The 27,753-nt window shown below is 40.4% G+C and overlaps 1 protein-coding gene across 1 annotated transcript in view; it reads right to left on the minus strand.

Annotated features, from left to right (window-relative positions):
• Positions 1-1,294: 1,294 nt before the first annotated feature.
• Gucy2f (guanylate cyclase 2F) overlaps positions 1,295-27,753 on the minus strand; it is a 97,835-nt gene continuing 71,376 nt past the window's right edge. The window contains exons 11-20 of the mRNA NM_053831.2: positions 26,348-26,497; positions 23,094-23,242; positions 20,851-21,014; positions 19,922-20,114; positions 16,315-16,489; positions 13,317-13,415; positions 10,218-10,312; positions 4,833-4,921; positions 4,648-4,736; positions 1,295-1,445 (exon numbers count right to left, since the gene is read on the minus strand). Of these exons, the coding sequence (NP_446283.1) occupies positions 4,649-4,736; positions 4,833-4,921; positions 10,218-10,312; positions 13,317-13,415; positions 16,315-16,489; positions 19,922-20,114; positions 20,851-21,014; positions 23,094-23,242; positions 26,348-26,497 (1,202 nt within the window). The 3' untranslated portion in view covers positions 1,295-1,445; position 4,648. The remainder of the gene's footprint in view (positions 1,446-4,647; positions 4,737-4,832; positions 4,922-10,217; positions 10,313-13,316; positions 13,416-16,314; positions 16,490-19,921; positions 20,115-20,850; positions 21,015-23,093; positions 23,243-26,347; positions 26,498-27,753) is intronic.

Below are 27,753 nucleotides of genomic sequence, written 5' to 3' on the forward strand. Positions count from 1 at the left end.
GGAAGTAAAGTCAACACTGGCCTTTCTGCATCCTCCTGCATAGTAAGTCAACCACCTGAGGCTGTGACAGCTAGTAATATAGGGCACTTGGATTCAGCACTGGAGGAAAAAGAACAGCTGGGGTTGGCTTTTTACTCCAAACACAGATTTGGGGTAAGTTGGTTATGGAAAAATTAAACAGTGACAAAGGTATCAAATTATACCTTAGGCATTTCTTCCTTTCTAAGGGGTTGTTCTAGGGGTTGGGGATTTAGCTCAGTGGTAGAGCACTTGCCTAGCAAGCTCAAGGCCCTGGGTTCGGTCCCCAGCTCCGAAAAAGAGAAAAAAGAAAAAGAAAAAAAAAAGGGGTTGTTCTAAAAGTATTAACTTCTTTACTGGCTTACGTGTTTGGGTTCGGTTTTAATAGATTATTTTTATAATAAAAGGAAAGAAAAGCTTGCTTAACCATTTTGAACACGCCTATGTCTTAAGCCTTACTGTTTTAGTCCATGTGATGATGGCAAGCCGGTGCCAATAGCCTCTTGAAAATACAACCTTGAAAACTAAAATTATAAAATCACATCATGTATTGAAAGAGATCCCTCTTAGGAACACGCATAAGGGGTTGAAGGCAAGGGAAATATAAGACTTCAAAGAAATTGCTCCCTTGCTTCTGTGATTTCTATGTCTTTTACCCTGACAGTGTCCCTTACATTTATTCTGTCATGGTCAGCGTATGTCCCTGAGGCCCAGGAAGACTCTCACTTAGCAAGGAAAATTCAATTCTATTGTCTAGATTCTAGAAAAACACAATAAAATTTTTGAAAAGATTTTGAACAATAAGTTGTGAGAAGAGAAATTTCTTCTTAGCCTTCAGTTATCCAGATAACACAGTTAGCTAGGCTCTTTTCCTCCCCTCCATTCTCTATGTATTCCAGTTACCTAATATCATGGCATTACAGACATAGGCTAGAAGTCAGCTATCCCTTTCCCTGGATCTCATCTCATGGTCTCTGAGTTATTAGTTATGCTCACTAAAAAATTTATAGAAATTCAAATAAAATTAAAAGGAAAACAAAGTAGTGCCTTCTTTCTGTGAAAATAGAGACCATTTTTTCTTCATCCAAGTTAACCATGCTACTTTGGAATGACTAAACTGGGAGATGGGTGTATACCCTTTCTGGGTCTTCACATCTATTTCTCTTGTATTCAAATAGTTTTGGGGTTTTCGCTTTGCTTTTGTTTGGTTTGGTTTTGGTGACAGCTTGGTAATGAACAAAACCTAGGAGCAAATTTCCTTCTCAGGAGACTCCGTACACTAGGCTTGACCCATCCCTGGACATTAGGCAACCTCAGAAGAACAATCATTCACTAATATCTTGCTCAAGAAGAAGAATATCTTGATCTGTAATGAGCTTCAGCGTTGCTTTGTCAAGAGGAGATTCAAATGCTGGAGTTCTTTCCATCTAGGTAGGAGAAAGAGAAAATAGTAAGCATACTTTCTCTATCTAGCCCCTTCAACAGGGTTTTAATATGACCAATTCTATCCACCACCATTAGTGAATTGCTAAACTTTCCTGAATCCTTAAATGAATATTTCATTATCACATTTGTCAGATTTGCATGAATACAGGATTTATTTTTCACAAATATTGGACAAAGGAAAAAAGACAAATATACAGGTAGTTTTAATTTGCTAATGAATAATTTAAATGAGTTCCTCTATAGACACTGTGATACACACACACACACACACACACACACACACACACACACACACACACACACAGCTTAGATTTCTACCCAGTCTGAAAAGGCTAATTTAATGCACATGGAGCTCCAATCTAATTCTCCTGCTGAAAGCAAAGGATAAGAAAACTTTCTCCCAAAGGAAAGGAAAGGAAAGGAAAGGAAAGGAAAGGAAAGGAAAGGAAAGGAAAGGAAGGGAAAGGAAAAGGAAAAGGAAGGAAAAGAAAGGAAAAGGTTTAAAAGGCAAAGTATAAAGTGATTTTCCCACCATTATACTCATTCCACCCATCTCTCAGAGATTCATGTTTGCCCTGTTGTCCCAATCCTGCCTCTGTGACTCTGTTCTTCAAAATTGCCAGGTTCCTCAATTTCCCTGTCCCAATCAAAACGAAGCTGTGAGGTCCTTCTAAACATAGAGTTCAGTTCACGTCTATGATGATAGTTATGAACAACTAATTTCTTTTTACTCTGCAAAAGGTGGTCCAGGAATAAAAGAAGTGGCCTGTCAATCTCAAATTCACCACAGTTTTTGTAAGGAGGTAAGATGAAAAAGCTGGTTTGGGAAGCTACAAATATTTAAGGATACAAGATGAAAGATATTGAATCAACAATACCTGTCAGGCAGCCCCTGGAACCAATCTACTGAAGCTGTGACCTCTTTCATAACTTCTTTCCATCTTTAGTGACTGACTGATCACACAAGGCTTAATTAAAATTTGTTTTCCCTCCATAGTACAGGTGATGTTTGGCAGCAAGTCAGAACATTCACAGGCATTATGGGACTTTTGTACATTGGGTCTCTTTTGATAAGCCTGTAAATTCACAGAAGTGTGCAAACGTCCTAGAGAAAGTGATCTCATTGGGTGGCATTAATATAAGACATTTAATGAGAAATAAGTGTGATACCTGGGAACTCTTGAAGCCTTCCAGAATTTGTCAAGGGTACTGCCCTTTCTAGAGACTTTTTGTAAATTTCACAGGCAACCAAGGTCAGAATGCTCAATTAACATTATAGTTAAAGCACAAATACAAATAAAGCTTGGATCAGAGGTGGGATCCCCTCCTGGGCCTGTGGTTTCAATGTTTTATATAGCCACAGTGCTGGCTACCCACCAAGGATCCAGATGGGTAAGTTTTGTATACAGTCTAAGCTACATCTGTCTAAGGCCAGAACAGCACCACCAAGCACTCAGCCAATGGTGATGAGTCAGCTGCACTGTGTTCTGCTGCAAAATCCAAGACATCTTTAGGAGTAGACGGGTTCTTCTCTAATGCCTTCAATGTCTGTAGCACTGTTTCAGGGGGAAAATCTTCCAAGAGTTTCCAACCTTTCCTGCGGTGTGAGGGGGAAAGGGGGAAGAAGCAAGGGGAGGGGGCAGAAAAGAGGAAGGAAGAAGGGAGAGACTGAATCTGTGACTGGTGGTATCCTTGTTTCCCAACCCATAGGAAAGAATGTTGCAGAAGTTGGATGACTGTGTGTCCCAGCTGCTTATTTGCTTATGTTGGTCAGCAGGAAAGAAGCAAGCCAGACCCCAGGCGGTTGAGAATCAGGAGGTGGTACTGAAAGGCCAAGATCAGATGCTTGTCAAACAGAACCTTTTTGACTAGTACATAGTACTTGTGATTGTGGCAAAAAAAGAAGATATACTGTGGTTTTCTTTTGACAGAAACCGAGAGTTGACACACTCTAGATGCTAACATGTGGATGCCTTTTGTAGATTTTACTATGATTGTGATTATTCTGGAACATTCTACAAAGCAAGAGATCAGAAGCATACAGAGATACTCTAACATTTTCTTTAGAATCTTCTGATATCTTTAAACTTTTATGACTTCCTAAGGACATGTAGAGAGGGCAGTGGACTTTCGGGGCAAAGATTCTTCCCATAAGAAAGAGAGAGAGAATAAGAAATCGATATACAGAAAAGAAGGAATGAGAGAGATGGCTTCAGCAGTAAAGTGCTTGCCATTCAAGCAGGAGGACCTGAGCTCAGATCACCATTACTCATGTAAGAAGCTGAGGGCAGTAGTTTGCACCTCTAAACACAATGCTAGAAAAACAGAGACAGGAAATTTTCTGGTGCTTGCTGGCCAGCCAGTCTAGCTGAATTGACGAACTTGTGGTTCAGTGAGAGGCCCTGTCACAAAATAGAAAGTGAGGAACAACTGAAGGAGACAGCCATCATCAACCATCAACTGCTGGCCTGCACATGTATATGTGTGCATGTGTACCTGTATACGGGTGTGTGCATAAACACACAAAAACAGTAAAAAGAAAAGATGGTGAAGGAAATATAAGAAAGTAGTATATCCCTCAGATGTAATTTTGTGGTCATGATTATTTTGCTGTTACACCTACAAATTCATCTCATCCTAGAAGGAATGAGAGTTATCCTGAATTCAAGCTATTGAACATATATAGTCTTATTTTTGCTTAGAAATTCCACTTAGAAATTTGCTTAGATCAAGCAGTGTTTCCAGAGGAAATGATGTAAGTATCTCAGGCAATATAGCCATGCCAATGCATGGGTCCACGAAATGGGGGCTATTGTTGTATGGCTTAGACGGATGTAAATCTCTAGAGACCTGCACTGGCTAACCACATGACCCATGTGCTTAAGAATGGGAGACAGGTACACCTGCTTGATAACTAGATAAAAAAGTCACAGTTGTTAGTTTTCAAACATGTTATCAATGTAGAAGACAAAAGGCTCTCTCAGACCATGGCAGCCAATATCCCTCGAGTATAATTCACCTCTGCAAACAGGCATCTCCATGATAAGTTTTTCACCCAACTCAGTGCAGCTTGGAAATTAACCAGCTGTGCTACCTTCTGCCAAAAAAAAGTAAGGTCTAAGACTGGCACACGTGCCAAAGGGAGTCCCAGCTTGGGAAATCTGTTTCCCCACTGGCCATTACCTTATGGCTTGTTTCGCACCAACTGCCTTTCTGCTTTTCTTCTTTGGAATGCTGCAATCTCCGCTGGTTGCAAGCCATGACCCACTTGCCTGCAGGGGCAGGAGACACCAAAATAGGGATAAAGAGAGGATGCCAAAGTGGGGCACAGGAAAGGAATCTGGTGATTAAGTATGAATTCCACTTACCCATCTTTGCCCACTGGTGGGGGTACAGGAAGAGGTTTGGTGAAACCCTTTTTTCCAACAAGCCAGAAGGTCTCCTCTGTGCCTTTACCCTTATTGAAAATATGGAAACATTTAACCATGTAGTGGCCACTTTTTCTAAAAGCATCATTTGGTCAGTAGGATATAACCATTCATTTCAGCTCAAAAATAGTCTCTGTTCTCCCATTGTTACCATTTCTTTACCCACTTTTCTATATGGCTTCCTTACCCAAGGCAAGACGAGCTCCAGATTCAAAGTGAACACCATACTGAGCTGTCTGTCATTCAGGCATTCTGTGTACTCATCACTAGGCAGCTCCGTCTTTGGCAGCATGTGGATTTTTTACTTCAAAGCGAGCAAACATCTGCATGGTCATCTGAGGGTCCTGTTTATTATTTTGAGACTGATCTTTTGGCATTAAGCAAGCCACTGTCTTTTCCATTTAGAGTACATGCATTCTCTATGCTCTACAATCCAACAGCTAGTATTATAAAACCCCAGAGGAGAATACAAATGTGATTTACAACTTTGATTTTTAAGCCTGGGGCATCTCGGTTGCTGTGAGAAGTCTATATGTCTGCAGCATAATTTTTAATGACAAGGTGTTTTTCTAAGTAGAGTAACATCACAAGTATGCCTCCATTTATAGGCAAATTGGTAGGTTGTTAAGAATCACAGATCTTAGAAGACAATGATCATAACTCTACGCTAACCACCACAGGAGCATGTCTTTGATGACTTTATCTCCTCCCTCTATTTTCCCCCACTTTTCTAGTAAAACTTTTTCTTACTGTGCTTTACACTCCTCCTTTCAATTGTTTTTTTTTTTTTTTGGCTGTCTTTTCATTTCCTCTAATTCATTTGGAAAAAAATTATTTAGACAAAGAGCCATATCCATTCCTTCCTTAATAATAATGACAATTGCCATATAAAATAAGCATATATAATTAATATTCTCTAAGCAGATTGTAAAATATATGGTTCAGACAAACCCTTCATGATGCAAGTAGGAAAAACGTACTGCAAATCCCAAGTTGCATTAATTGACAAGCAACCAACCCTAACTTTCATACAGTAAGGCTGTTTGGTGGTCTTCTGATTTCTAAAGAGGACTAAAATGACAAGAATGTACCCTATCACTCATTCTTTTATTTACTATATCCTTCCTATACCACAGTTTTGAATAAGAAAATGGTTTTCTCCTTAAACAGATCACAAAATAGTTAACAGAAAACAACTACCAGGTCACCTTTTCTAAAACATTAGACACTAATTGTCTGCTTTCTTTTTTTTCTCACTGTGGAATGTCTTATAGAATAGTTGCTTAGTAAATGATCAGACAGTTTCATTAACGGAAATTCCTAACCTTTGAGCACTTACAGTTCCTAAGGTTCATATTGTTAGAACTCACACTTGAGGACCCAACCCTTAGCCATTTAATTGTTTCTCTTGAGATCTATAGGTCACTAGGACAGCACATTAACTTCTAGAAAAACTATGAAGAGGTTGGGTGGATCCAGAGTCATTCTGCAATGCCCAAACCATTACTTGGAAAAGAATATGGAAGTGTACAGACTCGGGCAAGCTTCCAAATTAAAAAGGATGTAAAGGAGCTCCGGGGGTACCCTGAAGTTTGGGAGCTCATCCAAGAATCTTATTTTGGAATCCTGGCTCCCTGCTTAAATACCCACTTCCACTAATCTGAAGAAAGAGAAAGAGACAAAACAGTAGAGCAACACACCTCAACACACCCCAAAGCCAGAAGCCCCAGAGGATCCGCCCCCTCCACCTGAAAAATAGCATCATGCTTTGACAATAATACTTTTAAGATACTTGACATCTCCTGTCTTATTTATTCTTTACAGAAATCCTTGAAGGTATCCCTTTTAAAAATATTTCTTTTTTAAGATTTATTTTATACACCGTAGCTGTTTTCAAACACACCAGAAGAGGGCATCACATCATTACAGATGGTGTGAGTCACCATGTGGTTTCTGGAATTTGAACTGAGGACCTCTGGAAGAGTGGTCAGTGCTCTTAACCACTGAGCCATCTCTACAGCCCAAAGGTTTTCTTATTATCAATCTTATTCTACAGTTTGGGACACTGATGTTCATGACACTGAGTGGCTTGTTAATAATTGAATATAACAGAATTGAACCCAAGGCTATCAGATTGAAAATTATCAATGCCCCTTCCCTCCACACTACATGGTACATGGATTTTCCAGTGTACAAGAGTCACAGGGCATACATGTCTGAGGCCAAAAGACAGTTTTTAGGATCTTACAGGTGTGAGACTAATGAGCTTTCTGGTAATCTTAGGTAAGAACACACCCCTGTGTAGACAAGTAGAAACACGGAAAGGATGCAGTTGATTGTCTGATGTCACTCAAAAATTAGAGAACACACCTTGGTCTTCATAAATCTAACAATATTACATCTACATTTCTTAGATCATCTCTCTCTCCCTCTCCCCCTCCCCCTCTCTCTGTCTCTGTCTCTATCTCTGTCTCTCTCTCTCTTTGTCTCTCTGTCTCTCTGTCTCTCTCTCTGTCTCTCTCTCTCTCTGTGTGTGTGTGTGTGTGTGTGTGTGTGTGTGTGTGTGTGTGTGTGTGTGTGTGTTATCGGTTAAGAGAAGGAGTAAAAGATATTGGAAAAGAAGAAAAATCACAAAACAATACTAGTATTTATGAACCAGAGACTCAAATACTATGTAGTGCCAGAAACAAAGTCTAAAAAGGTCCACCTGTAGCAATGAAAACTTACATTTGCTGAGGGAAATCGTTTTAGAATGCACGTTTATGTAAAACTCTCTGAGAAATGGAACTGATATGAAAAAGTCTCTGCAACACGCTCCAAACTTGTCAAGGAAACAGTGACTTAAGTGAACTCAGCTGAGGGAGGGCTTAATAAAAATGTCCTAAATTTTAATAAAGCCATCAGGAAGAGAATACTGAAAATCCAGAACTGTCTATTTAGGCATTAGGAAAATATGGTGCCAGTATAATATGGCAGGAATTTACGTGGGCATTGGGACAACTCTCCAAATAGGCCAAGCTTCTCAACTTTAAATGATTCCTTTCCCAAGCAACCTTAGTTTTCTCATTTGATCTCTTTCTTTTTATAGTCACCGAATCACTATGAGTATCCCATGTAATTATTATATTCTATTGTCTTGCCCAATCTAAGATACTGTGTCGATTCCACTAAGAAAAACAATATAGAAAAAAAAATCATCACTCCAGAGAAGGTAATGTAGTAAGGAAAGAACATAGCTACTGGATTCAAAGGTGGAGTTCAAGAAAAGAGGCTATAATGGAGGGATTTCAAGCTGGAAGGAAAACATGTTTGTAGCCATCAGCTTTGAAATCACAGCTTGCATACGGCAAGCAACAACAGAGTGGATGAAGAGTGGAAATGTGGAAGGAAAACATTCTGAAATGGATTGGCTATGTGATATAGTCAGATTGGGCATATATGGTATCTGTCTCCGATGTACTCAACAACTCCTTTGCCCATCTCATGCTTTACAATGTGTAATTTCTGACTCCAGTGGAAGGTGGAATGAAGAGAAACCAGGGGGCAGGGGGGCTTTCCTTTTTTTTTTTCGGAGCTGGGGACCGAACCCAGGGCCTTGCGCTTCCTAGGCAAGCGCTCTACCACTGAGCTAAATCCCCAGCCAGGGGGGCTTTCCTATGCTCTTCCTTTGAGTCTTCTCTTCTTTTCTTTCAAAATGCCTTCCTTTCCTCTGCTGTCTTTTTTCCTTCCTTTCACTTTCAACATCTCACTCTTACTATGTCTTCCTCATGAGGCTCCTGCCACTCTAAAAACCAGGTACTAGTGTGGCATTTAAAAAGCAGTTCTTCCTCACATTTACTGTAACCATCTTCCAAAAATTCCCAGAGATGGGGGAAACTTCAGGTTACAAAGGGCTCTTTCGAAGCTTAGCCTCATCTGTGTACTTGAAACTCCTAAAGATGTGACTGCTCCTGTCTAGAATCTATAGGGCAATAAAACAAACAAACAAACAAGCAACCAACCCATGGAACTATGGCCAGTATTTTTTCCCCCAGTTTTAAAAGTGAGAGCTCTTCCGTTCTTAGGCTTTTAGGTGAGATTTCTGTACCCAGCAATACAGAGAAAAGTGCTTCAGGGAACCAAGCTGCCTTTGTGCCTCACGGCTGGGAAATGACAGACTGTACAGTAGAATCACAAAGGCCTTGAGCGATCTGATTTGCTGCCCATGTAATAACCCTACCCCATCATGTCATTGTGTGAGTTCTCTGCAGAAGTGAGGAAAAGCTTCTATCCCTCTGTAAGTGCACCATCCTACTTGCCAGAAGGTATTAACCATCTATTGGAAGAGCTGATGCAATATGAGGTAGAAAAAGAGGTGATTGACTAGCATTAAGCCCTCCTATCTTTAACTCCTAAAATCTACTTACATGACAATCACCACCATTAGGGGAAAGCATGCCAATGAGAGGAACAAGCTGAACCCTCTTACTGCCCATTTATGCTTCTTCCCATGAATAATCACTTTAAAATCATCTTCATATACCATGGTGTCATGGAAGCAGTTCAGACTTTTTGAGATCTGGCCTGGTTCTGCTAGTCAGGGACAATGTTATCCTGTGAAAAGACTTTTGTCTTTCTGGGTCTTGACTCTTTTTCTTAAAATGAGCAAGTTAGATTATCAGATTCCTGGAGTCTCACACCTAAGACCTCAAAGCTAGAAGGAAATGAAGAAAATCAAGTAGAAATTCCCAAAGGGAGGGTGAATTATCCTCATGCCAATTTCCAGGTCAAATAATAATAGCCTTGGCAGAGAAAAGATCATATTAAACGTTTGTCTTTCATAGAAGCAGAATCCGTACCAACCCTTCCCCTCTTTGATAACCCCTGGCCTTGGAGAAAGACCTGTGTATATGCTGGGCCAATGGTGTGACTTAAAAATAAGTCATCAAAGGCAGTCACTGAGTGGGCTAAGTGAAAAATCTAAATTTACCAATACTGTGACTATGTTCAGCAGTGCCAAATAGTAAATAAAATGGAAATTAGGCAATCAAAATAATAGCATAACACATTACTAAACCAAATTCTCAACAGTTTTTCTGAATAGAAAAATATAACTTACATTCTTAAAAAAAAATAAAGCAGATTTTCAAGTCTCTCACATCCCATTTGAGGTTAATATTTAAAAAAGAAAAAGAAGAACAAAGAAACCTCAAATGGAATTCCAGAATCTGTCCAACATGTACCTCCAAGTCTCAGCCTCCCTGTGAGCTTTTTCAACAGACCATGACCTCTCAAGGCACAGGTGTGTCCAAGAGGTTTGGCTCCTCAAACAAAAGGTGTTTCTACCTTGAGCTCTGTTCTTCCACGAAGCTCTACTTCATAGCCTTCACTCAGAGTCCGAAGAATTGTTACTGTGCTGAGACTGACATGAATTCGGTATGCTGTAAAAGAAGGGGAAGCATCGCTTTGGCTCCTTTCTCACTGGTAAAGTCAACAAGACATGAACCGTGTGATGAATGTCCCCACTTCAGAATATAGGAAGCTCTCAGAAAAGTTTAGAAAGAGAGAGGCTGGGGGCGGGGGGGGGGAGCAAGAGCTGTAGTCCTAGTTGAGTAAAAGGAGGAGGGGGGGAGCGATGACCTCATCAGCCCCAAAGAAGGCATTAACAGTAGCATTGGTCAGCCTTTTAGAGGTCATCTCAGATGAAAGGTCATGCAATAGTAAGGTGTTAATTTAACTCAAAGCTTGAGAAGGAGAAAGCAACAACCTCCACTGTGCTCTCAGCTACAATGTCTCTTCCTCTGAGGGAAGTTTCCCTTCAGCAGCTTGTTACATGGGTTGTTCTTAAGGCTGAATTCTCCAGATCTATATAATCCTACTTTATATAAAAAGGTGTCTTTTCCAAAAGAGGTACACTGACAGCCATCTCTTAGTATTATCACATTTAAAACATCAGTGAGAAGTATCCCAACTTCTTTCTATCAGTCAGTATTTTGTGCGTATCAGACAATGCTAACATTTTTTAAATGAGCAGTAAGTGCTTCCAGACATAAATATGCATGAGTATTTTTATTCTAGACATGTATTCCAACATGAGCTAGGAGACTTACGTTTGGGTAACTAGATCTTTCAGAATTCATTTACGATCGAATTGTAATTCTTTTCTGAAAACTAACCACTGGTTCTCTCAGATAAGGTCCTTGAGCTTCCTGACAATTGTCACTGTGTGACCTGACAACTTGTTGACATTGAGTCTTAAGTAAAAGTTCAAGATCTGTTCTCATAGGTATTTGCAGAAGCTGGCTACAATCTGAATAGGAAGACATAGGTGCACAGAACAGGACACCTTCATCGCGTATATTTACAGGATATTCCTTTAACAGCTCAGTAGCATTTGTTTCTCTTTTCTATTGGTGCACATTCATCCAAAGCCTCTGCTCAAAAACAGTTGTCCTGTTCCTTAAAACCACATCCCTAGGAAGTGTATCCATTCCCCCTGTGTGTCATTCCATTAGCCTCAGCTCTTCAGGAAGTATTGAAGTAGGCTAACCCTGCCTATGCAGTGGAGCACATAGCTTTAAAAAAAAAAGGTGATTCTAACCACTGTCTAACATGTTAAGGAGGATCCCTTGTAAGTCCCTTATTACCTCCATTCAAGAATCCCAGTCTATTTCATTGGATACAAGGGAGAGACTGACAAAATTGATTTTTTTTATTAAGAACTAGGTAACACACCCTAGTGTCACATCCAACAGGTCAGAGGCTACCTCTTAACAGACCTTCACTAGTGGTGGAGCTTACTGCATATTCCATTCAAAGTCATAAGCCTTTAGAAAAGCACAATGACCAGGTTCCGATGCACAGACATCACGAGAGCATGCTTATTTGTATCCCACACAATGCCAAGCCTGGGCTCAGGAAACACTTACTGTGGGTGATTCAGTGCATTCACTTTCTCTTCCTGCCTGACCACTAGACAAGATGCTGCCCAAATCTCAGCATTCAATTTCTGCTCTCAGCTCTCCATTTGCAAAGTGTAATGTGTGGAGTCTTCCCAAGTGCAGACCAGAATGTGACTTCAGCCTTCTACAAAGCTTACATCAGTCCTAAGCACTGTGCCAGCTCTGCATTGCAGACCCATGACCATTTTCACTCTATATTGGGTTGCGTTTCAAGATAAAGTCATAGGCCCAGTCATATGCACACAGTGTCCCTGGATGACCACTTCCATGGCCTCTGCCATATCTGGGGAGGGGTGGGGTGTTAAAGACTTTCCCAGATGCCAGAAAATTTATTTTGAAAACAGTTTCTAAGTTCCGTGCTGCCTCATAGTCATGGCTGCACAGCCTAGGTTGATCGGTTAAGACTGGACCCATTGTATAAACCTGTTTCTGTATGTGAATGATGTGGAGTGGGGTCGTACAGGGCACTGCCAGCTGTGCTCCAGGCCACCATAACATCAGAAACTAGGGTCAGTATGATGCTGAAGTTGGAGCTGAAGGAGAAGCTTGTCTTGCTTCGTCATCTCAAAGGCCAGGGCTGCTACTGATTTAAATGATCTCTTTCATTCACTTAAAAAAAAAACTCCAAGAACTGTACATAGGGTTCAATTCTATTCTCTATGTTTTTCTTATAACAGCGTGGAGAATTTGCTTTCCTCAACCATGATATAAATAAAAAAACATTATGGTGTTGACTGTATTTCAGTAGAGACAGTGAGTGGTCAGGAAATAGTTGATGAGGCATCTTGCCCGTAGCAGACAAGTGACGGAATGATTTGTACAGTTTTCTTTGCAAATAAAGGAGGAAGCAGAAGTAGAATCCTTGTTACTATGACCATTTTTGATAGAAGCTAAGGATTTTACATACAGGCAGGTTGGAATTAATTATTTTTGAACCTCAAGTTCCTTGGATTGTAGAATTATCACAAGCTAAATTCTAGGGGCTTATTTGATAAAACCAGGAACTCCTGGAGACCTAACCAGTTCAAAAATTAGACTCGAGTAGCAAGCAGCAGTAGCCAGCTGAGAGGCAGCTGGCTCGTGTGCTTTTACAAACTAGTTGAAAACTGAAAATGTCAGTCTGTTACCTAGTTCTCTTCTCTACATGACTCCCTCACACCTACCAGGCTGGCCAATTCTTTCTTTTGCCCAAAAGTCTTTTTGAAGTTGTTTTGATCAAATTGACTGGTTGTTTCAGTGGCACTTAGCTACAGCTTTATTTCCAGAACAAGCTAAGGGACATGTTCGGTCCAACATCACCCCCTACTGGTTTGCTATTAGAGACCAGGGAAATGTGTGATAGACCTTAATTGTCTCGAATTATCTTTCCTTTTTCTTAAAAAAAAACATTAAAGCACCGAGTACCCAATTTTCTTTCTCCACTCTTGAAGAATCACTATCCCAATGGAAAGATGGCCTCACCCGAGCTATCTACAATACTCACGTAGCCCCGTTGATTCCATTCGAGAAGCTGTATTCACAGTATCACCAAACAAGCAATATCTAGGCATGGTAAGGCCCACCACTCCAGCAACAACAGGCCCTGTTGAACAGCAGAAGAGTGGGGCTGGAGTCAGCAGGTGGACATTCAATGCTAATAGGAGAGCCACACAGGCAGGTGGCTGGCTTAGTAGATGAACCAAAGCCTCCATCAAACCATTGCTCTAGAATCTAAAGGAAGACTGGTGATTGAATAATGAGCGCTGGTCTACAAGAAAGTGAATTTACTATGTTCTAGACATGACTGATTTACACTTCTATTCCTGTAAGAGTTCTACTCCAAATGCTGATATCTGTCAGCAAGGATAAAGAAACATCAAAATCAAACCAGAAAAGTCTGAACAAGGACTCCAGATCCAAAATAAGTTTGTTGTAGGGGGAAAACGTGACCATTTCCTGGGCATACGAGTGAGAAGACAGCCCACCTCCCAACTGTGTCAATGAAGAGAATTATTGCTCAGAGAATCAGAAAATGTGTAAACAAGCAGAGCTGACTTTTCATTATCTGTGGTAGGGGTGTGGAAGAACAGTGTACAGAGATGATCTAAAATTATTTCCCATTTGCCCTTGCAGGAATTTTTGTTCTCACACTAGTATGGCTGTGTTACATGTTCAAGATAGCTGAGGAAAAAGACAACTTCAGCAGGTAGGCAGAAAAATGAGCTCAACAGTCAATAGAAAGACCCTAATCTGTACCTTGGTGATTTTTGCTCTTTCTATGTTTAAATTTTTCATTATATCTATGCTGTTTCCTGAATTAAAGTCATTGTTTTGCTTCCAAAGTTTTTTCTACTACTAATAAGAAAAATTGATATATATATATCAATATGCACATATATCAATTATATATATATTCATTTTATTCATGTCTTTCTCATTCGGTAGCAACTACTAGGGTACCATGGTAGGCACTATGGGGACTCAAAAATAAATAATGTATGGTCTAAATTACATCAGATATTCACATCTGAATGAAGAGAAGAGACTGCCAAGCAGAAGGCAAGGAAGCAACAGTGCAAGACAATGTGGCTGAGGCCAAGCAAATTGTAAAGTAAGAACTGGAGTATGAACTGAAGATGTGGAGATGGTTTTTCGGACCTGACTCAGTGCAGAAGTTTCCTATAGACAGGCTTGCCCAGACTCTTGTAAGGTGAGTGGAATTCAGTTACGGGGGAAAGAGCCATACATCAAAGGTTTGTGATTGGGATTTCAACATACGTGGACATTTGGGGAACTCTTAGAGAAAACATTCTACCAATTCATGCATCTGGGGAAAGGTATCAGGTTGAGGTAAATGGGTTTTACAAAATAAGGGCCTTGGCCCACTAGAAAATTTTGAGCAACGGTGATATGAAGAATATCTGTGTCTTTTTTTCCTCTCTAGTCAGTGTATTGCATGCATTGAAGGGGATGGGTAACCTTATAGAAAAGCTTTTAGGCATATGCTGTCATAAAAACAAACACAAGGCTTTGGAAAGGAGGTGATGTGATAAAGTAGGCAGCCAAAGTGGGGACCTAAAACACTTACTTTATGAAAGAGACCCAACGGACCTGTCGGCAGTCCATGACTAAGTTGGCATGGGGCTCTAAGTTTGTGTTGGAAAAGAGAGTTTGACAATTTAAATGTTATATTTGAAATAATTAGGGTACCGAATGATGTTTTTCATTTTTGTTTTGGAAAAAGAGTGATCAGTTGCTATATATGAAGCTTTCAACACAAATATATGAATAAGATATGGTTCCGGCGGCAAACAGCTTAACGAGTTTTGTTTGTTTGTTTGTTTGTTTGTTTGGGTTTTTGGGGTTTTTTTGTTTTTAGAGCTTAATGTTTAATGGCTATACAAACAAGGCAATGTGGATTCCACTGATGCTATGGAAAGGATAAATAGAGGCAAATGAGGAAGCAAAATGATGCTAGTACAATGTTCAATCTAGGAAAGAAATGCTGGTGCCTAGACTTGAGGAGTCTTTGACAAGGTAACACAAAACAGTCTCAAGAAATGTTTAAAAGGACAAAAAGTTTTTAAAAAGTGGTAGCTGGGGCTGGCAAGATGGTTCAGAAGGTAAAGGCACTTTCCACCAAGTCTGACAACCTGAGTTTGTGTTTCAGAACTGACATGATAGAAGGACAGAACTAAGTGTCATAAATAGTCCTCTGACCTTGACACAAGCACTGTGGCACAAACACCCATACAATAAATAAAATAAAATAAGATAAAATAAAATAAAATAAAATAAACCAAGTAGTTGATTCAATACTGAAGTTAAGAGGGAGGACAGAGTCAAGAATAACTTCTGAGATTATAATTAACTCACTGGCAGTAACACTAAATTAAATATAAAACACAGGAGAGAGGGCATTGATAGGGAAAGAAAATCATTCTGTTTTAGACTTGTTGAGTCTGAGGACCAAATGAGACCCTCCTGTGAAAATGTCATCAGAGAAGCTGACACACATATTTTTCTTAAGGGAACCATAGTGTTAAAAAAGAAGCGGTATAATTATATTTTAAGTTCTAAAAATATGTTTATAAAATAAAGAAACAAATTGCCTACAGTCACCAACAGGTATACAGTAGTTCAATTTAAAAAGATGGGGGGGAAGGGCTTGAAGACATTTATTTAAGAGGGGATGAGTGCAGGAGGAAAATGCTTTTGAATAATTATATTATCTTAAACATCACAAATATTCGGTGGTCTTCTAGCATAGCACAAAGAAACGGTGATGCGGAATGAGGTTAGGCTGCAGCATCTGTGGTGCAGTGGTTGAGGGAGAGGAAAGAAGAAAGTCTGGCTAGGCAGAAAGAAGTGGAGCATTTCTGGACAACAGGATAATCCAGCTGTCCACTATCAGAGGACATCTGCATATTTCTTCCTCCTCTTCTAAGTCTTCCTTGAGGCATATAGAAATGGTTTCTGTTGCTTTCACTAGCTTCTGTTACCTGTGTGCAGACCTATTCGAATCCGGACTGGCACCTCTGGCATGTGTCGCATCTTAAAGGTACCCACAGAGCTCAGAATATCCAGGGACATGTTTGCAATCTCAGCTGCATGCCTACTGCCGTTCCTCTTTGGGAGGCCTGAGGCCACCATATAGGCATCTCCAATGGTCTCTACCTGGGAATTATAAAAAGTAGGATTAACAAGCAAGTAACATCTTCATGCTACCTTTTCCTCTGTGGGGTTTTAGGAGTTTGATAGAAGCCACATGTGTAAAGTGAGGGAGGCAGGGTGGGTCTGTCAATAATTCATTGGCCTAGCTGTCCACCAGAATCATTTAAGGAACTCTACTAAGATACTGATGCATAGGCCTCACAACCAGGGATCCTGAAGTAAATATAGCTACTTCAAAGGCTATTGATTGACTCTAGGAAAATATCAAGGTCAATGAATTTCTGTATGAAAAAAGTGGCACTGCCCCTGAGATGCCCCAGGCAAATTATTCGGGGAAAAAGTACCCAAAATACTGTCAGAGAGAGAGCCTCTTCTCCAGCTAATTTTAGGTAAATGGGCAGCTCTGGGGGAAATACAGGGAAGGAAAAGGAAGAAAAAAAGGGTCTGGGCCCTCTACTTGTCCATGCTAATATTACAGTCAATTTCACAAGTCTTTTGTGTTAGGAAAACTGAGTCTCTCCGCACCAATCACCCCCTCGTCTCCAATTGCTATATCATTGAGGGATGATGTGGAGGCTTGAATATGATTGGCCCATGGGAAATGGCACTATTAGGAGGTGTGGCTTTGTTGGGATAGGCGGGGCCTTGTTAGAGGAAGTGTGTCACTGTGGAGGTAGGCTTTGAAATTTCCTAGTGCTGAAACTCTGCTCCATGAGGAAGAGACCCTCCTTTTGGCCACCTGCAGAAGACAGTCTACTCCTGGTTTGCTTTGGATGAAGATGTAGAACGCCCAGCTCCTTCTCCCGTACCGTGTCTGCCTGCAGGCTGCCATGTTTCCCATCATGACGACAGAGGACTGAAACTCTGAAACTGTAAGCCAGTCCCAATGAAATGTTTCCCCTGTCATATTGTCTTCACAGCAATAAAACCCTGACCAAGACAGGCAATAATTCTGGCCTTTGACTATTCTGCAGAAAACAGGTCCCTATTCATCATTTTCCCCATAGAGTATGCTCATTCTTCTAGATACCTCATATGTAGAAGCTCTTCAGGTAAATTCAAATCAAACTGAAAGGACTTCAGTCAAGTATGCCAATCAGACTGACTTACTATGTGTTTGATTACACCTAAAAATCAATGTAATTCTGGAGACAGACTGGCCTGGGTGGAATCTCAAATTCACCACTTACAATCATGGGGCAAATCACTTATTTCCTTTTTGCTCCATCTAGTGTGTCCATCTTTAAAATAAGATAATTTCAATGTCTACCTCATAGGATTTTTAGAACTAAATGATGTAATGTTCATCAAAGCACTTAAAACTGGTCAGGTGGAGATAACATGCAGTAAGGGTAATCAGTTACCACCAATACCATCATCATCACCATTACCACCATTACCATCATCATCACCATCACCAACACCAACACCAACACCAACAAAAAGTATGTCCTGAAGTCTTAGGATGGTTATTATTCAGTTCCAGAAAATGAAGTTTAGGATTCAGCAATAGAGCTCACATTATGACTTTCTAAATAACTAATAATCTGGGCATTTGCGCATAGGACTTTTACTTCGGTGTTCTCCCTTTCAGTCTCCCAACACTGGTATCATTAGGAAGGAAGATTACTGCTGTCAAATGAACAGGACAGAGTGAACAAAAGAAGGAACAATTATAATACAAATGCTATGCAGGTATGGTATGCTAGTGGCTGGCCATTATCAGAGCATGGTAGTTAACCATTTAGCTTTGATAAGCTGTCACCCCAGAGAACCTAATGATCTGAGAACATCAAAAGAACACAAAATCTGGCTCAAATGAGAATTAGAGTGTAGATGGCCATGAGGAATTATGGGACGCATCAATCAAAGAACGGTTCAAGGGAAGCAAGGGCATAGAAAAGGATCCGGTTGAGATGGGGCAGTTGAAGGGATGAATGTGCAAACAAGTCACAGACTTCTGCAGTAGGCTTCTCACATCCATTTTAGATTATCAAGTTCCAGGGGGAGGTGATTCCATTTTTACAGAGAAGGAAAATGAAAATACCCACAGGTTTGGTGACTCACTGATAGTTCAATTTTATTTCCGTTGCCTGTGTTCTTTTTAATAAACAAGCCCGAAAATTTAGATCCCATTTTTGGATTCAGACAGTCCTGTTCCACCTTAAAAACAGTCAACTAACTCTGTACTACAGCCAAGAAGTACCAAAATAGCTAATGGCCTCATCCCCAGGACCCCCAATGATTTTGCCTGAGCAGAATCAGCTGGATTGATTAAACTAGTGGCTGTGTTACGGCCCATGCTGAATCATCTTTGATTTTAGTTTCAACTGAATTAGCTTTCAGCGATTTGTTTTTCTCTTCAGGCTTCTTGAGTTCAACAAGTTTAGACAGGTAGCCCGATTCCATAGATTTTTCCTCCACAGTGGTTTCCATGTGCATCTCTTGATTACTTTGCAGCTCCTGCTGATTGACAGGTATGATGTCTATTTCTGAACCCTACTTAGATTGCATAGTTTAGCCTTCAGGGTCTCTACCTGTCTAATCTGAGATAAATACACTGCCCAATGTGATTTGAGAACTGAACCATTTGAGACTGCTGCGAAGGATCCAATAAATGAAACCACTCATTTTCCAGCTTTTCCATGGATCCTGGGACATAAGAGTTATTTAAACTTTGGAATACTTGCCACGTCTTTTTCTTCTAATATGACAAATATCCATGTTTTTCACAACATGGAAATATCTCTACTAGATATTTTTAGTCATTTTGTACGTATAGACAATAAATATACCACGTACAAAGAATAATAGTATAGAATTGTAGTACCAAAAAGGACGAAAGGAGTCATGTGTCATCTCTCATATTCTGCAACCTTTTATTATTTTTAAAAATAGAACATAACTAGGCTGGAGTAAAGGGATATGGGGAATGGATACTTCCTCAAACTTCAGATCAATAGATATACTTTGGGTTACCCTTTATCAATCCCCAAAAGTCTCATCTGTTAGAGTACTCTGGTATAATTCTATGTTCCTTCTTTTCTAAAAACAATAACTAACAAGAAGATAAAAATGTTCACAACATGTATCATATCAACACAAACTTTACCAAAATGTACTCTGTAGCAGCCATAAACTATGAGAAAATTGCCAATATTTCTATATCCTTTTCATTAACTAGCAAAATATTTGCTCTGTCATCTAGATTCATCCAATGACCTGCAGTGAGTCTCCCCATCTTAACCTATTCTCAGTCCAATAGGTCTCCTTGTCTTAACCGTTTCTTAGTCATAATTCTAAAAAACATCTTGACTAAGAGTGTTCCTAAAAGACAACATTCTATAAACACATCCTTCAATTTTGGACTACAGGTAAATAAATCCCATGTAAAAAGTTTCATGCTAGAAAGCATTAGTCGGCTAATTAACATACCTTATAGACATCATGACTGCCAATGATGGCATCAAAGAGTGTGTACAGGTCATTCAGAAGGTCCACCACTTCAATGGGCTCACTCATGGCTGAGATGGTGGTGAAGCCCACAATGTCACTGAAGTACAAGGTGACCAAGTCAAATCCCTCAGGTTCCACTGTACAGCCCTTTTTGAGGGATTCAGCAACTGATCTGAAAAGGAGAAACCGCTATTCCTAAGAAAAGATTAGCCTCCCTCTAAGACACAAAGTCACTAAAAAACATCACTGCTAGATAATGGGAAAGAGTTTCATCTGGACAGAGCATTAAAGAGATCACTTATTCAACAAGTATATATTGAGTACAAACAATGTGTCAGGTGCTGATGAGATAGGTACTAGATAAGAAAGATCTGGTCTCTGTCCCCATGGAATGTCTTCAGCTCCTGGGGCTTCTACTTTACCCTCTCTCTTTGAGGACTGTTCCAAGGTGATAAGTTTTCCATGAGTTAGTTCAACAATGACCTTATTAATGAGCATACGACTTGGGGAGGAAATGGAAATTTTAGCCACAGATAAGGGAGAAAGTCTACTGGAAACAACAGGCCTGTTTCTTTCCTATGGGGATTCAAAAAGATGCCCGTTTCATTTTGTTTTAAATTGGCTAACTTCTTGGCTCTGTCACAAAGTGACATATAGAAAAATCATGTCCTACGCCAAAACTGAAATGACCATCATGTTCCACAGAAAGAAGGGAGTTGGGATGCACGCTCTGCTTTCTCGCTTTCCAATTCTACTTTGATTTGAAGGTGTGACTCGAAGCCACTGGGAATAGAGTGGAAGGGTGAAGGACAGGGAGGGAACAGTTAGTTGGTGAGTAACTTTTTCTTCATTTTTAAAATGGAGCACACTGTGACAAGCATTTACACTCCTTGGGCATTCGCACATACGGTGGTAGCATCTGTGTTAGAAGCTTTTCCGTTTTCTGTTTTTCAATTTCCAGTTCTTCAGTCCGTTCCCGGATCAAATCTTCCAAGTTGCTAGAATACTGCTCCAACATCCGGAGCATAGAATCAATAATATTAGTTTTTTTCCCTTTGTTGAAAGTTTTAAACTGAAAGTAAAGGAAAAAGAAGCCTATGACTGCTTGGGTTCCAAACTCAGTATAATGGAGCAAACCACCTTTTCCCTCCACCAGGAGAAATGAGCCCAGATATAAATAGGAGAAGTCGATATCCAGTCTTATTGTCATCCCGGTGCATTCAAAGAGCACTTTCCACCCCTAGCACCAAAAGAGTTCCCCCAATTTTTCTGGTTCTTTCAAATCTGAGCACAGGGGTTCAGAGTAACCTCCTTCACTTCTGAAATGCTATCATAATTGTAGCCACTTTCAAGAAAACAAGATCTGGTTTAGAGCCCAAGTCAATTGTGGGTAACATAAGAGGGAGAAAGAAGGCAGGGACTTACATTTTATCATTCAAGTTTTCAACCTATAAAATCACCCTTATCCGCAAATGATACAGTGTCATCAAAGAGGATCTTGACTAAGAGTGTTCAAAATATAACATAGAAAGATGTTCCTCTACTGCTTATCATGGGATCTAACACTAGATGGTTCCATCTAGCACCTAACTTTCATATCAGTCAGGGTCATGTAGACATTCAGGCAACTTTGTCCTGTGCTCCCTGATACTCAAGAGGTAACTGCTTGGTGTGAATGTTCAATATACTCTCTTGGGACCTTATGCATTTACAAACAGCCTATTAACATGAGCATTTGACTCATGAGTGGGTAGCATCCTCCATGGTGCTTTAGTCACCATGAACATAACCAGAAAAGATTGGTAGTGGCTTTATTGAGTAGACATTAAAGGGACTGCCCAACAAACTTCATTCCACATGGCCACAAGTGCTCTGCATAGAACTCCATGTCCCAAAGTGGAGAATAAGAGGCTCTTTCTGAACTCTGTGCACATCTACAAGTCCATCAAAATCCATCAGCCAGTTTGAATCCGCTGAGCTCCCCCTCTAGCCTCACTTAGAGAAGTTCTTTCATCTCGTGCATTTAAGTTGTATTAGATGCAATAAGAAAGAAAGTTACTCTTGTCATCAGACAGAATAAACTTCAGTAAAGCATTTTAGTGAAGGGAGCCCCAGAAATGTTTTGTTTGAGAGTCGCATGATGGGCACTCCTGTCTATCAGTGACTTCTCTGCTGCCTTCTGAAATAACATCTTCAGCATCGACACAAGGACAAATGGCTTTTGCTCCTGCCTCATGATAAGTTTTTAGAAATGTGACCTTTATGGTCCTTTGCTTTTTCCATACCATTGAACATCTGTTAGAGTGTCCTCAAGAACTCCAGCCAGACTAATGGAAGTATTGTTAGCTGGAGGACACGGATGACTTCAAAAGCAGGAACCTTTCAGGCTTTCAGTCAAAGTCTTTCTCTTTTTCTGCCTCACATACCTGCCAGTCATAAGGCAGCTCAGGGCTGGACCCTAGCCAGGCTCAAATGCTTCTGTTCCGGAGCTGACATAGCACTCATGGGGAACATCCACAATTTCTCTATCAAGCAAGTGAACAAAGTTTAAATTACATGCACTCACAGAGGAACTCTGTCTTTTCTTCCATCCTCTTCCTGGATCAGACTCTTTAGAAATGCATATCTTAAGGAGAGGGGTTATCACTTTTCATGTACCCATTCTTTTCAGTAGCTCTCAGGGAACCTAAGAAACCTTCTATTTTTTTTTCTGAGCCTACAAAAACAACCTGGCATCATCTAACATTTAGATGTTTAATAGTGTCCTCATTAGAGTTCCCTAGAAACTTTTATAGAAACATAGCTATGTGAGTATCACATGTGCCCAGGATACTCATGGCAACAATTCCAGTACTAATTCTTCCAAATGACTGGTGCTTCAATTCCATCATTGACAGGCTGATCCCAGCAGATTTGGGTGCTTCAGAAAAGTTAGTCAGGCACAGAAGCACCAGAACTAAGCCTTAGGCTGTAGAGGATGTGCCAGTGATGTTCCAGGCTTTAGGACCTCAAAGCCAGTCCCGGGCTGCTTTTGAAAGTGAAATGACCTTTTCCCCTTATGAAAGGAAGCCCTGTGCACAATATAAGGACCCAGTGAGTTTAGTCTCAGAGAGACTAACTACCGAGCAGTGATTATGCTAATAGTAATTACCTGGTTAAATATTTCATCAAAAGTTGGTCGCTGTTCTGCAGCCTCGGCCCAGCATTGCTTCATCAGCTGGAGACACTCTGGAGGGGCAAACTCAGGAGAAACCACTGGTCTATACACAGGGGGAGGCATTTTAAGTCTGTCTATGACTTCTGGCAAGGCACGAGAAAGAGAAAAGTTTGTGAATCATAACTTTCAGCCAAGAAGGGGATTTGTCAGGAGAAAATAAAAATGAAGAAAGCTTCTCTTTGATTTCTCCTTAGATAGCTTTAATGGTGACATCGCTGAAAAGGCTGTGTCAAACTTTGGAGAAAGGAGCGAGAAACTGATCAATCAGAATCTTAGTATAATTGAGTTATCATGTTATCCTGCTTCTACTATGTTATAGGTGTGGCTTATCTAAGCCCAGTTCCAATACTGAAGCTTTGATATCCCCAAGTCACCTAAGTCTCACAATTACCAGAACAAAAACATTGAGCCTTCTCTGTAAGGCTATAACCACCCAAAGTGGGTCCTGGATAATCACTAAACAAAGGGAACTCTCATGGATGTTGATCAATGAATGCCACTTATTGTATGCCAAGCTATGAAATGGGCACTTGGTATGCGCTGTGTTATTGGATGCTTAGCACAAATGAATGAGGTGAGCATTCAGATTCTTTCTGTGAAGAAGATGGTAAAACTGGAACACACAGAGTATGGGACTTGCCAAAGGTCACATGGGAAATGACAGACTTCCGGTCAGAACTCAAGCAATCTCCACTTATTCTCTGCTTTCAAATACCTCAGGCCTCAACTGTAAGAGCATAGAACCCTGTATAAACTAAGTCTTTTATTGGCCAAAGGCTTATTTATACAAACTGAGTTTTTTTTTCAAAAGTAAAAACTAAATAAATAGAAGAAAATCATTAGTTCCCAATGTCCCCATCAACTCATACTGGGCCTCAAACTAATTTGTCTGTTTCCAGACTGGACTTCTCCAAATCATTCTAAAACTATGTATATAGCCATGTCAATGTCAATTTCTTATTCAAAATTCTCTTCCTGGCTTCTGTTGCCAACAGAATAAAATCCAAGCTCTTTATTTGTGGCCTCTATTTCTTCAGAATTACTGCTCATCCCAGGTCTTCTCATCACCAATGCCCCCAACTTTTAACTTCTGCATCAACAACCAAACTTTGACTGCTCAGTCTACCTCTGCATTGGCTGTACTGAGTCAATAGTGCTGCTGCATATCCAAACGCATGATAGGAGGAGTTCTGCTCTTGCTTCTGATTTATCAGCTCCTTGTACAGCCCTGGATTTGCCTCCTTTAACTCATAGCAGCCCATAATGGGGCTTTCAGTGCCACAGATTCCATAGCAATGAACCTCTTGAAAAAGAGACTGTTCCAGAAAGTCTACTTTGGGCAGAATATATACAGTTGACTGGGTCAATTCTTTGCTAAGGCCCGGCATGGCACATTTCCTGGAGGATTTCATGGTCCAAAGAGATAAGCAAAAAAAAAATATTACAGATGCTTTCACTGGAACAAATAGATACTGATAATGGCAGATGGGGATACCTAACACATACTGAACAAGTCAAAGGAGAATTTCCAGAGTTGGTAGCAGGAGTTGGATGAGGCCAGTTGGAGAGGAAATGAGAGAATTCTAGGCATTATGAATTGCTTGTGAAAAAGCACAGTGGGGGCTGGGGGAACCATGTACTCTCAAGGCACTAACTAGAATGCTAGAAGTGGCAAGAGATGAACTCAGAGAGGCCGGAAGTGGATGGAATATGTGCCCATGAGGAGCTTCATCTAGACAGAGGTGAAGAAAAGACGGAGGGCTTTAAACAAAGGTGTGACAAGGAAAAAGGTGGACGGCGGCAAGAGACAGCTATATAATCTAGTGGCATTGCCTACATTTTTTTTCTTTTTTTTTTCTTTTTTTTTTCGGAGCTGGGGACTGAACCCAGGGTCTTGTGCTTGCTAGGCAATCGCTCTACCACTGAGCTAAATCCCCAACCATTGCCTACATTTTAAAAACCTTTTTCTTTGAAGTAAATTTAGGTTTCCAGAAAAGTTGCCAAAGTACCTCAGTGATTGCCTGCATACTTCTCACTGGGCTTACTGTAATGTTAACATGAAATAACATTGAAGACACTGACACAATTACTACAACCCTTCCTTGGATTTCATCAGTGTTTTCTCTAATGTATTTGTTTTTTGTTCCATAATCTAATTCCAGATCTTTTTCTGCATGCAATTGTTGTGTCTTCGTCTCTTTGAAACTGTCTTCTTTTCTGGTCTGTCTTTCATGATTTAGATGCATTTGATAAGGACTAACCAGTTATTCATTTATTTGTATAGCCCACACTGGCAGGTAACTTGCCATCCCCCTGCCTCACTCTCCCAAGTACTAGGATTACAGCACTGTGCCACCATGCTCAGTTACTGGTTGGTATTGGTTATTCAACTAGGTTTTAATTATTCAACTAGGACTTATCTGAAGTTCTCTAGTGATTCGAAGTTTGTGCTTTGCTTTTGTTTTTGTTGTTGTTTTCATCAAGAGCAGCACACCACAAAAGTGATATACCTATCTTAGTACTAAAGAGCAGAAAGGTCGGGTACTTATATGAGTGCATATTATCAGAGGTACACAATGTACATATGTCTTGTTATAAGTGACGGTAACCTTAATCATTTGATTAAGGTGATGTCACAGGCACTTCACCTTATAAACTTACTATTTTTCCATTTGTAGTTACTAAGCATTCTGTAAGCTTACACTTTGAGAATACGCAGCTCTTCTGTTACCAGTAAAACTTTCATGCAATGATTTTATTCTCCACTGATGCATCTTACCTAACAGTCATAGATTTCAATGGGAGACAGGCATAAAAATCTACGGCGTGCTATTTGAAAAGATTGACAGCACAGAGTATCACGATCTGTAACAAAGTACTTAGTAAAAAAGTAACTCAGGGGAGCAGAGGTACTGCACAGTGGAGATAGTGCAGACTAGAAAAGTGATATAGGTCCTAAAGTCCCTGATTTGTATCCATGTTTGCAAAATGACCAGCTTCCTAGGTGAGGGAATTTCTTCCACATGCCTAAAGCTGTCTGGCTCCAAATCCTACGTTCACAAAACAGGCTAGCCTTTTGCAGAGGAGCAGGCTGTTAACAGTCTGCTAGCAAATCATGACAGTCTAGGCTGGCCTGCTGATATGGAACACAGTGAACCCCTAGTGCCCTTTTCTCACTTCCTGCTTACCTTTGGCAGACAGATCCATCATGCAGAAAGGAGCACCCCGGACCATCACTTCTTGCATGATGATGGCAAAGCTATAGACGTCTCCTGCAAATGAACCTAACCTGATACCCCCAGGGGCTCTTAACAGTTCAGGGGCCGTCCACAGCAGCTCTGCAAAGGAAGAATTGTCTAATAAATGGAAGGAGGATTAACTGACATCTGCAATGCCCTAAAGGGCTCTAAGGGTGCTGTTTTATTAACTGCTTTATATTTTTATTAGACAGACTAGCATGCTAGTGCCCCTTAGGGTCTAAATCTATTAATCTAAGGGATTACACACAAAGAGAGAAAACATACTACTCTCTCTACCCCCCACAACCACACAGTAAGACACAGTATAAAGGTGTGGGGAAGGTCAGGACGCCAGAAGCAGAGACACTCTCTGGTGTTTGCTTTCTCTCTCTCTCTCTCTCTTGAGCCTGCAAGTAGCAGTTGGCAGGTTTCCATGAAAAGGCAAGGGCACCGCCAGACTGGTTGCCATGGATTTGCTGCTCACTAAGATCTATATGTGTCTGGTAATTTGATTGTGCCAGGACTCAGGGATTTACAATTTGCTTTCTCCAGGTCTTCTCTGAACGGATTAGAACATCCTCAGGTCTCCTGTGTTCCTTGCAGAGCAAAATGGTACAGTAGCTACTTACCTGGTTCTGCAAATATGTACCAGGCACTGTGCTGTGTGGAAAAATGATTCCAAGTATGAATCATACCTTCACTCTGCAGAAGAAGAGTTCACAGACCAGAGGACAAGAAAGCCATGTACATCCCTTATTGCAATCAATACAAGAGAGCTAGTGATGAGTACTACTGTATAGTACAAGAAATTGAATTGATTAAAAACCAAATTTGAATAATGACTATGTTCTGATGACTTTAGACCCTATACATGTTAAAAAAAATTATCTTCCCTTTCATAGATTTTACCAGTGAGAACGTTGGAACGCTTTGTAGCAGGCACCTTAATATATAAAGAAATCGATTTTTATAATATAAAGGGGAAAATCAAAAGAGGATTGTTGTTGTTGTTATGGAGCTATATATAAAAATGATGATTTCTGTGAGGTGAAGAATGCTTAAATATGGGTAGTTTCATCAGATATAAACTAATTTCTGTGAGGTGAAGAATGCTTAAATATGGGTAGTTTCATCAGATATAAACTAACGGCCATCTGAACTAGCTAAATTAATCTAGGAAGGCTTCCTGGAAAAGTTAAATCTCAAATGTGCTCTTTAAGAAGGTCAAGGGTGCACCTTCTGGAGCTGAGAGGTAAGGGTTTTGCAGGAAGCAAGAACAGTATGAGCAGAAGAACAAGAGGCGGAAAGGAGCAAATTGTGGGTGGTGGGAAGGTGGTAAGCAGATTAGTGAAGGG

The sequence above is a fragment of the Rattus norvegicus genome, chromosome X (genome assembly GCF_036323735.1).
Source record: "Rattus norvegicus strain BN/NHsdMcwi chromosome X, GRCr8, whole genome shotgun sequence".
NCBI lineage: Eukaryota > Metazoa > Chordata > Mammalia > Rodentia > Muridae > Rattus > Rattus norvegicus.